Source organism: Clarias gariepinus, chromosome 4 (assembly GCF_024256425.1).
Source record: "Clarias gariepinus isolate MV-2021 ecotype Netherlands chromosome 4, CGAR_prim_01v2, whole genome shotgun sequence".
Lineage (NCBI taxonomy): Eukaryota > Metazoa > Chordata > Actinopteri > Siluriformes > Clariidae > Clarias > Clarias gariepinus.
In genome coordinates, this window is record NC_071103.1 from 37,812,315 (window position 1) to 37,825,854 (window position 13,540).

The window sequence follows — 13,540 nt, forward strand, 5'->3', positions numbered from 1 at the left end:
CGACACAGTGGTGTAGTGGTTAGCACAGTCGCCTTGCACTTTCAGGGTCCGGGTTCGATCCCCGGCCAGGTTTGATTCCCATCTCTATGTTCATGGAGTTTGCATGTTCTCCCTGTGCTTGGTGGGTTTCCTCCGGGTTCCCTGGTTTCCTCCCACAGTCCAAAAATATGCAGATTAGGCTAATTGATGTTCTCAACTTGGGCCTAATGTGTGAATGAGCATGTGTGTGTGTCCTGCGATGGATTGGCACCCTGTCCAGAGTGTACCCCGCCTCATGCCCTAAGTCTAAGGAGATAGGTTTCAGGCTCCCCCACAACCCTGAATACAGGAAAAAGTTGTATAGTGATTTATAAATAAATTAAAAATGACTACATACTGATCAGCCATAACATTTCAGTGTAACATATTATTATATTCCCAGTATTCTGTAGGTTCGCCTTGTGCTCTCGGGGTACGCTGTGGTGTCTGGCACCAGGATGTTAGTAGCGGATCCTTTAGGTGCTGTGGTTTGGGGTCTCCATGGATTGGACTTGTTTGCCATCCCATGGGGGCTCGATCAGACTGGGATCTGGAGATTTGGGAGGTCTTCCCCATCTGCAGCAGGCTGTGGTGCACTGGGTGTTCTCATGTCCTACTATCATGGCCAGCACTGGCTTTTCTGTGGTATCAGACCGGACAGGCTGATCGCCAAAATTGGTCCCCAAAGTGTTAATGTTATGGCTGATGTATTCATATCAGTGATTGTACCTGCTTTAAACATCTATTTATTTCGAATAATATACTCTTATTGCGTTACACATCTAGACTGGTCTGTTTCAGACTGTATATAAAAAAAATCCTTATTAAATAATGATGTAAATGATAATATCTCTTTGTCTCTCCTTCTATACAGTCTATTTCCTCATCACTCCTCCTTACAGACCCCTAATGTACGCCCCAGAGGCCAGTGCCTTCTCTGTGAATAAGACGCACTCTTTTATGCGACAGCTCCCGAATAATATGATTGAGCAGAAGTGACTGGAGGGCAAGCAGTGATGCATGTGAATAGATTTTCTCGATGCGCAGCCATGTTTCATGAGAAAATAGCACCAAAAATAACCGCCGAGCACTCGACTCCAGATTATGGTCTATTTCAGACACGGGGTGGGGGGGGGGTAACATTCAATGCATGCATTAGTTAAGAATGCAGAGGCAGGGGGGAAAAAAAGAAGGCTTTTCATGAGTAAGAGGTGTGGAAGACCTGCCAGGCACTCTGCAATCAAACAACCAATAGAGACTCTAAACTGAAAAAAGAAAAGAAAGAAAGCTCATTCTGAAAGATGTCCTCTTCACTTAGACTTCATTCCTTAGCCGGATGAATAGAGTGGAGCTCCACCAAATCCAAAACAGACAAAGTGCACTTGCAACCCCTTGCTTTTGTGAACAAACAGTATACAAATCAAATACGGCTGAAAAACGTACGACACAGAAGCAAAGATTTCAGGTTTTAATCCCCCTAAACATACAGTAGGTGTTGCTTGAGTCTTTTTTTCCCCCCAGAATTCAGTCCCAGTATGGATCTGCTGTGCCCCAGAAAAACCCACATTCAAGTTATAACAAACTCCTGTATACAGTACACCGCATTGGATTAAATTACACTGACAATAAGTCCTTTTTCTTTTTAATTTACAATGTCAAAGCAGCAAGGTTTAACCAAAAAATCCAAGCAGACACACACACACACACACACACTGCAGTCCAGGTCTGTACATCCGGACATAATTCACGTATCCGTGTGCGATGTAAGGTTTTTAATAATATTAATGACCTTATTTTTATTTTTATTTTATTTCAGCAAGAACACACATCTGATAACGTTACATCATCTTAAAAAACAATGTGTTTCCTTAGTAAGTCGTTTCAAATCTGTCTGTTCTGTGTTTATTTATAAACAAAATAAATAAATAAATAAATAAATAAACATCAATCGATCAATGGAGTTTTTGTTTGGCTGTTTGTTTGTTTGTTTGTTTGTTTGTTTGTTTGTTTGTTTGTTTGTTTGTTTGTGCACGCATCACATTAAAAAAAATACTGAATGAATTTGAGCTTGAGGTGACATATTAGGTCTGTACGGTCCGCAGTACTGAGGAGAGAGCAGCTGCCTGCCAAAACCCACATTCACACCCAGTCACGGAAGCACTCTCAGAACACACATCTAATACCGTTATGTCGTCTTAAACAACAATGTGTTTCCTTAGTTATTGATTCTAAGTCGTTCCAAATCGCCTCTGAACCGTCCGTGTTGTTCTGTCCACGGCTACAATGTGCTTCAAAGCTAACTAGCTTCTAACACAAGGCTGAATCCCAAATCCCTCTCTAACCCTTGATCAAGAACACTACTTGGTGCCAAACGGCCCACGGGAAGACAAGATATGCTAATTTAAAATGTAAAAATTGTTCTAACAACGTGAACAAAGTCAAAAGAAATCTGCTTAAATGTGTGCAAACTGACAGATAAATGGGCTGTAATGTCATTGTTAATTCACAACTCAAATATTGAAAAACGGATAAGCAGAGTTCTGTATTTAATTCATGCTCTATGCCGCAGCCCACTCTCTGCACTCTCTGCTCAGATACGTTACACAACTGGATCAAAGTTGTTCATTTCTTCCTCCATCGATATCTTATCCCACACTTTCTGCTGATATCAGCCTGATATTTAGAGTTGAGCATGCTGAGCCAGTGCTACTGTATCCCTGTCTGTTTTATAACCTTTCTACATAAAACTTTTGAGGTTTGGGAAATCTTTTTTCCTTTTAAACACATTTACAGTACAGCTCACACCACTATTAGGATGAAGCCATGCTTTCTCCCTACGTACTGTAATATGGTGTGCTGTTACTTCCAAACCTACTGTAAGAGCTGACCTGAAGTGAACTATTAGATCCATTCTGCTACAGAACGGGAGCAAAGCGAAGAGCAAAAAGCCGACTATAAACTCGCATGGCTATTAAACTAAACAACACAATCAGCAAAAGCACACGAGGCTACTCATCAAATATTAAAGCCGCTTGGATTTTTATGGTCTAATGCACTGAAAGGTCACACCGAATCGATGGGAATCATTACATAAGCCGCTGACCTGCATTGATAACCGCGGTGTCTGTGTCGCCGTTCCCGTTTCGTTAAAGCGTGTGGAGGATTCCTACACCAGCCCGAGCATTTCCCAACAAATTAAATAAATAAAAGTTTTCCACTCGAGTAGCTCAGAGGTCATGACTTCACTCAGTTCATTAATAATTACAAAAACTTACTCAATTTACTGACGACAGAAATCCTGAGTGAAGGATGTAAACAGGAATAAAAAAACAAATGTGCTGAACTGCAGAAATTAAGACACTGATGAAAGCATTTTGACTATAATTTAACTACAATGATGTTTTAATGTCCATGCCTGAAACAATAAAGGGACGAGTAACTGTGAGGAAAATATTGCCAATATTACCAATTTTCAACACTAAAATCATATGGGTTGAATATAAAAACAAAACAAAACGTTTAGAAAAGGTGTAGACATTTAATAGACTTTAAATCTCACTTAACATTAATTTATGATTCCTTTCAGCACCGGCTGCTTTAAAAAACAAACCTTTTCTTCTTGCTCCCATCCTTGATAACATTCTTAAACTTTTGAAAGTTGCATGCAAGATTTAGTCTTCATTAACTCTTGCACACAATGCAAAAAAAAGTAAACTCGTGAATATAATGTAAAAGTTTGAATATGTCTCTCCACTGACTAAACAAGTTTTAAATGGTTCCTGGAGTACAGTATGTGCAACTTAGCTGGCGTTCACTTCAGCCCGATTCCCTTGCTTGCTCGTATGCCAAGAATGCTTCGTATGCCGAGACAAATTTCTTACAAAATTTCAGTTCTTAAGGCGAAAACTACGACTGTACAAGAATATCAGGAGGGCTCGTGTGTGAACTGAAGTGTTTACACTGGAAAAACAATGATAGCAAGGGAAAATAACTTGAATATGAGTGAGTTTATGTAATACAGTACGTCATATCATGTAAATGTTTAAAATTAAAAATGATATCTGACAGTAGAACAAGACGGCTTTATGCCAGAAATAAATGTCTGGAAATAGGTTTAATAATTCTATAATTGATTTACTGTGATCTTATAATTAAGCAATTTGACATAAGGGGAGGGGCTGTTGTAATAACAGCGCAATCTCGAGTGTGATGTTACTTTTATACAACAGTTCCACAAACACTGTTTATTATCAACAGATCATGATTTTTTTATTTCATTTAACCACCTCCAGCAACACATTTCCTGCCGTGACTGGTGGTACTACAGTACTCCCACACAGGTATTACTTATTAGGACACCTGTGATGCAGAGTGATACATACAGTTAAACATCCCAATGCTGTTACCGTCTATTGTCATCACTCGTGGAACGCCTCTCGTCTAATTAGAACTAACCGGTATAGAATGAGAAATATTCAATAGACATGACCATATTTAGAATATTTTGCTCCTGAAAATATATTAAACTTTAACCATAATATTAACACAACCTTTTTATGCACCTTTACAAAAAGTAAATCAAGTTATCATGGCTGAGTTGAGGATTCCAGCATCATTCGTTAAATATTAGTATAAGTAATGTATATTATAGCGTAGCCGTATTAAGGATTGTATATCAGTGGCGCTACATTAACAGGAGCCGTACCTTGTTCCTGCGGAAGTGGTAAAGCAGCACCATGCTGACGAAGTCCAGCAGCATGCAGATGCCCTGGAAAGCCAGCACGGCGATACGTAGATACCCTTCACCGTGAGCCATGCAGGGCGTGTCGTCTTTACAGTGCACACAGCCCTCCTGACAGGGCAGGCACAAACTGGAACCCCCAGGGTCCGGGGTGCTCAGTGCTTTCCCTGCAGAAGAATAGAGAAAAGAAATCTCACACTACTGTCACAGTAAAAGAAAAGTGCTGGTGACCGTTCAACAGGTGTAACTAGAAAAGACATTCTCTAAAAATATACATGTATATTTATTTATTTAATAAAATATTAATTTAAACTATGCAGATAAATTTATCAATACAGAGGTTAAAATAGTTTGCCGTAACTTTTACATAAAAAAAATAAAATAATAATAAATCCTCAATTTAAACTTGGAAGCAGCATGTTCTTGAACAGATGCCTTAAAAGCATTATTTTTACTCCAGCTAAATAATTTATCTCACAGTCGTTCTTTCTTCCCTCCACCTCCATCTTTCTGTCTCTTTTCTCCTTCCTCCAGCAGTAGAAATCTCCAGCGTAACCCTTTTCTCTGCCAAGTGCTTCAAACCGATCAGTCAGGTGTACATGATAGAATCGTTGCACAATTTTTTTATTTTAATTTTAAATAACAGCACATGACGTAAACAATACGTGTATATTAATGCACTTGTACCAATATATTACAGTTGCTATAGCAACAAGTACTGTATACATGTAGACTATCGCTCAAAGGTTTGGATTTGCAAATTTCTTTGTTTTGTTTAGTGATTTATTTTCTACATTCTACAACAATACTGAGGATTTCAAAACTATAAAATAACACATATGGTGTTATGTAATTACGCAACAACAACAACAACAGTCAGCTTTTAGTATACGACACTAGAGCTTGGACACCATCAAGGTAGAAAGTTTTGTCAGTGCACTGGAGCTATGATCAGATTGCCTTCTTCACATCTAAAATCCCGGCACCCCAGGAACTCCTTTAAAGGCGCAAGCATGTGGAAATGGCTTGGAGCGAGGTCAGGACAGGAGTTTCTGTAACGTGCAAGTGGTGCTGGTGAAAACTTGTGTGTATAGTTCACACAGACAGATGTGTCTCCTCCACAAGTGGGCAACAAGTTATGCATCAATTTTTCTAAAAGTTCTACTTGCTTAATGTTCACAGAAACAACAACAGCAGGTCCCTCGGTCAGGATCATCTATAACACGTTTGCACCATTAAAGTGTTTAACCGCGGCTAAGAGTCTCATCACCGAACTGTACTTGACGTCTTCCGTTTTTACGCCTTCATTCACAAGAGATTTCATCATAAGTCCCGGTTTGACTTGAACACCTCTCATGCATATTCTATTTGAGTAAAAACTCCAGCTTTAATTTAAACATGTTAATACATGATGAGGCTAATTATTTTCCTCTAACACCCCAAAGTGTTTTATTTCCCTTATAACGCCGAACAGCGACAGGTTTTGTATGTAGTTTTGTAACAGCTGTAAATCTGTAACCTTACTGCATACAATATGAACCAGAGTTCACAATTCTTCAATCTATGTAGCACTCTAAGTCAGGTGATCTTGCGATGATGAGGAAAGGTACTTTAAGTTAAGAGCTGGATCAGGACATGAATAAGAAAACAGAGCAGAAGACAGAGTTCACAAGAGCGTCTAAGAATAGCACTATTCTGTCAGGCTGGTCCCGTGGAATCTCTAAAGTCTTTAAACCAGCAATTTATCTAATATCTTTGGGTAAGAGAGAGATGGAGTTTGTTTTATTTTAAACTAGAAGTCTTAGGCTAACTCATAAGCCAGCATTTGTCCAAGTGGTCCAGTTGCTTTCCAATTTTGCAGAAGTTCCAATCATTCTGCATGCTTGTGCATCATGTTTCATATAAACTGTCCCTGGTACGTAATACCACAAAGAATCTAAGCATCTTATTCAAAAGAGTAAAAAGTGCAGGGGTGTTTGATACGTTCTAATGGCAGTATGGTGAATCACTGGGTCTTCTAACTAGTCCAATTTTTTTCTACTAGGTTCTGTCAAGGGTTCCATCCAGAGTGTGTTTCCTTCCTGTTCATGGTGGTCCTGGGATTGGCACTAGATCCACTGAGACACTGACTAGAATGGGCTATGATGTGGTAAACTATTGTGATCCCCAAAAAAGCCAAAGACTCAACACTGGGCACAATAGAAAGGTACCAGAACACCCAGTGCATCACAGCCTCATGCTCGGGCAAAGAGTTTAAGGTTGTTCCTGGTGCCAGACATCATAGCACACCCAGAGAGGGAGCCAAACCCCAACGGAGAACCCACACCCTATGTTGTTTTAATGTTCTGGTTGATTGCTGCACTGTGTTTGTTTGGCAAAAGAAATTACACCTAATATGAGGAATATGCAACAATATATAAACAATATAGATGGGGAAAAAATGTAAAGACAATCTGGTCTTAATAAGCTTAAGGTGTTTGTCTGAGGACTTACTCTTGACGCCGTTAATGGCTACTCTGCTGGGGTGGTAGAAGCCGCTCTTGCACTGGCATTTGTATTTGTCCAGGACGAAGCCGTGACCCGGGATAGGGAGGCACTGCGAGACAAAAACAGAAAATGAATTTACTGTAAGCATCTGAGTATAATCATCCATGCAGCCTGATCAAAGCGAAATGAACATTAAAGAGAAACCTTCAGCTTCCTTTCACTCTCCCCTGGAGAAGGTTGTAGCATTGTTTAGGGCATAGGCTGAAATGAGTAAAGGAACTCTCTCAATTACAAGATCAAAGGCATGCACACTGCTTAGATCTGGAGAAATCAATGGTAACATGCAAATCAGTAGTGAAGTTCCACTGGAGAAAGATGGCAAGCTGAGTGTTTAGTATGATTTGTTTAGGCTTTTAGTCTGATTTCTTCAGCTTTTTGTCCACTCCCCAAATCCACTCATACACTGATACAATATGATACCAATACACTGATGTTGGACGAGAAGGCCTGGTTTGCAGCCCCGCTCTAATTTATCCCAAAGGTGTTCTATCGGGTTGAGATCAGGACTCCAGCCAAGTTCTTCTGCACCAAACCCACTCATCCATGTCTTTATGGACCTTGCTTTGTGCACTGGTGCGCAGTCATGTTGAAACAGGAAGCAGACATCCCCAAACTGTTCCCACAAAGTTATGTTGGAATGCTACAGCATGAGTTCCTTTTAATGGAACTAAAGGGCTAAGCCCAACTCTTGAAAAACAACTTCACACCAGTTCCACCATAAATGCGCACATAGCAAGGTCCAAAAACCTTTTGGAAAGAGTTTGCAAAAGAGTTGAACTTGTTACAGCTGCAAAGAGCCAACATCATCAACCATGGATTAAGAATTGGATGTTACTCAAGTTCATACGCATGTGAAGGCAGGGGAGCAAATACTTTTGGCAATATAATGTATTTCATGTTATACAGCAGTTAGTTCTGATAAAGTTGTCTGATTCGACAAGTGCTATAGACCATAAGGGTCTAATCTAAAGAGGTTTTAACAATCGTTAATTACACTAACTGTGTGTCTCAGTGTGGGTGAGAGTCTGTACGATCCTCAGTAATGAGGAGAGAGCAGCTGACTGACAAAACCTACATTCATAACATTTAGGCAGATGCTCTTATCCAGAGTGACTTCCTTTTTTTTTTTATCTCATTATACATCTGAGCAGTTGAGGGCCTTGCTCAAGGGCCCAATAGTGGCAACTTGGTGGTTGTGGGGTTTGAACCTGGGATCTTCCGAACCGTAGTCCAATACCTTAACCACTGAGCTACCCCTGGCCCTTAACCAGTCCCAAAAGCACTTTCAGAAACAACGTCATGTTATCTTTAACAACACTTTGTCTCCATAGTTACTGCTCATTCCTCTGATGGAAATGGAAATGTACAAGTTTGCAAATTGTTGTGGTGTAAGAAGAATTAAGCGCTATACAGTAGGTCGTGCTGTTGCTGTGGTTAAACAATCTTGGACTGTTTTATTCTTCACATGAAATAGCCAGTTCCATGAGATCATTATTATTACCACATATGCCATAAAAGTTACAGATATTATTAAAGAATAATAATGAATTCTTAAACCAGCCTCATGTTAGTGTAAACAATAAGGTTAAAAGGTCTTAAACATGTCTCTATTAGCAAGCTAAGAGTAAACACTTCAGCATCCCCTGGAACTCTGCCTCAACGAAGGAGCGAAATCCATCCTGCACATAGAGACCAAACTTTCAAAAGTCAACCTTTTTTTTTTTTTCCAGAGTCTATTCCTGGCGCTGTTCATAACTCTCCGAGTTCTCCTGGAACGACAGCTCGGCATTTAGGTGAAGTGCCAGACCAACACGGGAGAACAGCCCCGCTTTTAGAATTTGGAAGAAAATATTCTGCTTTCTATTCACACCGAGGATGCAGACAAGACTGCAAACTATTTGGATGCTCAGCAGGACTTGAGGCTGAACTCCATATTAATTAAGAGCTATTTTAATAGAATCCTATTAATTTGGGTGCCGATTACTTTATTAGCTAAAAAATTGCATTTGCGCTCTAGTTAATGCAGCGTGACAGATAGATGCTCTCGTGTGCCGGGAATTCATTTGGGCATTTCTAGCTGCAGGCGTCTATGTAAAAGTACGAAAATGAGATCCAGCGTTTGTGAAACTAATCACCCAAAACGATTTAAATGTTTTAAAAAGTCATAAGCGGATGATCATTATCATTTAAGACCACACAGTGATTACCTAATTAAAGAGTCAAAAAAGAAATCTCATCTTGACTTGATCTTATCTCTGAGCAGCGAATCATATATGGCAAATTCTGTAATAAAATGTTACAAATCATCATTCAGCCAAACACATCCAGAGGGTGTCAGGTTCAAACCCCAGCACCACCAAGTTGCCCCTGTTGGGTCCTTGAACAAGGGCTTTAACCCTCAATGGGTCAGGTGTATGATGTAAGTAAATGATTAAAACGTAAGTGGTTCCCTTATAAGGGCATCTGCCAAATGCTAAGTCTTGTGTTAACTAAAGAGGAAAAAAATAGATCTTTAAACAAATTAAGGGATGTGTTCTTTTAGCACCTAGAGCATATGGAGGATTAATTATAGCCAAATTACCATCAAAAAACATATGAACAATTGGGTGCCTTATGTTACCCACCCATAAGCTGTCGAAAATAATTCATGGGGATTAAAAGCTGTAATCCCCCCCTCTAGCTACACCTCTGTATCGCACCGATTACACTGATTGATATGCAGAATCAAGCTTTCTCTGAAGTCTGGTTAAGGCAGGAGATGGGTGAGGACACCACAGATGGCACAGGAGCTCAACAATTTCCCAGCTGACAAACTTTCCACCATCTGAAGGGATGCAGGATAGATTCAGGGCTTTAAAAGCTTGCCACTTGTAATCAGTTTAAATATCAAAGGAAAGGGAAAACGAGGGACAGGAAGCTAGGAAGGAAGTAACAAATCTACGTAAACATATTATATAACTTTGCTAGTAATAGGTCAATTAATGCAAAATAAAAGATGTGTAAAGAGTTAAACATGCATGCTGCATCCTTTGAAATGTTAAAACTAAGAATGGGCACATTTAGAAATTTCTAGAAAATTTTAGGCAACAAAGGGACTGTTCTTGAAGATCACACTCCTGCGCACTCCTCCCGATCCCACTCTCTCCTGTAGAAATGTGACTGATTCTATCCACTGTTTCTGAAAAAAAAAGGTATAATGCTCACCACTTCTTCAGGAAATTTCGACTATCCTACCTACTCAAAATAAAAAAAGTGTGAGAAAGAGGAGTAATCATGCATACAATCTACAAACTTCACCCATTCAACAAAACATTTCCACCTACTCTTTCATAAAGTTTGGCCAATCCCACCTACTTTGTCAGAACATCTGCCCATTTCTGAGAGTTTCTCCTAAGGAACTCAGGGCACAAGGTGGGGTATAACCTGGGTGGTGTGCCAACCCATCGCCGGGCACAAGCACCTACTCAATCATATACTATGGGCAAACTGGAAACACCAACATGAGTCTGTGAAAAGGAACCAGAGAAAAGCACAGGACAGAACATGCAAACTGCACAAGACACAGGCGGGGGGTGAGATTTGAACCCCCAAACCCGAAGACAACAGTGCTAACCAGTTAGCTGTGTTGGCATCTGAACTGCATCATGCAAAAGCTATCCCCCTTCGTATATCCATGATCTGCACCAATGTTAGAATGATACGTCTTACATAAGTCCACTGTGAAATACAATCCTCTCCATTTACATCAACCCAATATTCTATATCGATTCTGTTTGATAAAACCTTCTAATTAACATTTCCTGAACTCATGTTTCTTCAATATGTCTGAGATATGTTACACTTCCTGCTCAGCAAATCCGTACAGCTATGATGTAGATCTGCTTTCGAAGCTTTATCTGGAACAACAGGAGCGCGCTTTTCAACGTCTTTGGTAAATATAGCACGATGCGCAACAGATTTCTGGACTCTCACTAGCAGCCAGAGATCTTAAAGGCTCGAAATTTATGTAGCCAACAGGCCAGAGGTCAGTCTGGAGCAAAGGTTCAAAAACTGAGCATGCTTAGTGAGTGCATAAGTTAGAGTGGAGAACAGTGGAGACAGAGTGAGGGGGTGAGAGAGAAACAAGACGTGTAAGGAAATTGAAAAAGTGCAAGAAAAGGAGTGGGAGGACTTACACTATACTGCAAAAAAGTATTCGCTTGCCTGCCTTCACATGCATATGAACTTGAGCAACATCCAATTCTTAATCCATAGGGTTTAATAAGATGTTGGCCCCGTCCCCCGTTCCAACTACAACAGCTTCAACTCTTCTGTGAAGGATTTCCACAAGGTGTGTTTATGGGAATTTTTGACGGTTCTTCCAGAAGCGTATTTGTGAGGTCAGACACTGATGTTGGATGAGGAGGCCTGGCTCGCAGTCTCCGCTCTAATTCATCCCAAAGGTGTTATATGGGGACTCCCTGCAGGCCAGTCAGGTTCTTCTACAGCAAACTCGCTCATCCATGTCTTTATGGGCCTTGCTTTGTGCACTAGTGCTGAAATTGAAACAGGAAGGGGCCGTCCCCAAACTGTCCCCACAACGTTGAGAGCATGAAAATGTCCAAAATGTCCTGGTATGCTGAAGCACTATGAGCTCCTTTCACTGTAAGTAAGGGGCCGAGCCCAATGACTGAAAAACAACCCCACACCAGTTCCAACATGACGGCGTACCAAAGCACAGAGTTGAAGCTGTTATAGCTGGGGGGGGCGGGGCGGGGGCCACATTATGTTAAACCCTATGGATTAAGAATTGGATGGTATTCCAGTTCATATGCATGTAAAGGCCGGCAAGCGAATACTTTTGGCAATATAGTGTAGATAAGGCAGAAATCGATGGAGAGAAGTTGAAACAGTGAATGGCAACAGACAAATGGCAAAGGGCAGTTGGAGAGAGTCAAAGACCCAACGATGAGCCTGGAGAGGGTATAAATCCAGAAATGCTTGTTGCCACCGCAGAGCCAAGTCTCAGCATGACCACAGTTTGTATTTGTCCTCTCTTGACCTTCCACTTTTTCTCTCCTCTTATCCCAGCTACTGCTTTCCTCGCTAATCTAGCACGTAATTGTTCTCGCTGCATTGACATCCCTCGAGCTCATCTCTCCTGCAGTTTGAGTAAAAACTGAAGCAGTGTGACACAAAGAACTGTTAGTAATGACGGATAAACACGTAGCAAACAATCAATATATTTTGTCGGCAGCATGTTTGTTTCATTAGCATGATGGAATGCAGGAAGCCGTCATTTCGCCACTTTGCTTTACTGTTAGCATGTTCTTCTTAGCCGTTTATTAGTGCAATCAGGAGCTGCTTGTGTAAACACGCTAGCAGGGCAAAGACCCCACTGTGTGTGTGTGTGTGTGTGTGTGTGTGTGTGTGTGTGTGTGTGTGTGTGTGTGTGTGTCAAACATGACAACACATCAATATAAGATTCCGGTTTCGGCGTCTACGTCAGTAGCGATTGACAAGGCGCGTGTGAAGTACACTGCAGATGTTAGCGGAGCTCCTCATCACCAACTGTCACTCATATAAATAAATTTATGGCCATATTTTGTCACTTGTCTTCGAATCTCAGAATCACACTAAGAGAAAAATTCCTGTTTAGTCCATTTATTCAGCCGGTACAGCAAATGAGCTGAATCCAATGAAAAAATTAGCATATTTGATTTTCTCCTCAGTAATGTGATCCAGTTTAATTCGAGTATGAATGCAGCGGCAGCAGCTTGGAGGCATATGTATAAATCTTCAAAATATATCCATGACAATTCAGTACCAAAGCAAAGACAGGCTACGGTAACATGCAGTATCTCTTTTCTTTTAAACGGTTACATTAGCTCATGATTGTGATCAACACGAGAGCTTTGATCTGTTCCACAGGTGATACTTTCAGGGGTTATTAGATCACGATCTGTTGGCACTTGTGTCTCAGAAATGCACAAAGTGGACCTGAGAACATTTTATGCCATTTAAGAATCCCAAACCAGAAACATTGCTTGTAGAGACAGGGAATTACCAAGACACAGTAAACAACTAGTGCAGAAATTACAGATATCATTTGCACATTTCCTACAAATAACAGGAACTGGATTTTGCCCCAAAACTATTTTAAGCGTGAGCAATCAAGCACAGGGCAAGCCTGGCATCTGAACTCTCAACCGTCTAGTGATCAGGGCCAACAATCTATACAAGTCTTTCCAAGCC

General features: G+C 40.6%; 1 protein-coding gene across 1 annotated transcript in view; it reads right to left on the minus strand.

Moving 5' to 3' along the window:
- The window catches only part of gpr158a (G protein-coupled receptor 158a), a 101,847-nt gene that overhangs the window by 44,001 nt on the left and 44,306 nt on the right, over positions 1-13,540 (minus strand). Inside the window, exons 3-4 of the mRNA XM_053494508.1 lie at positions 7,253-7,355; positions 4,724-4,926 (exon numbers count right to left, since the gene is read on the minus strand). Coding sequence (XP_053350483.1) covers positions 4,724-4,926; positions 7,253-7,355 — 306 coding nt within the window. The remainder of the gene's footprint in view (positions 1-4,723; positions 4,927-7,252; positions 7,356-13,540) is intronic.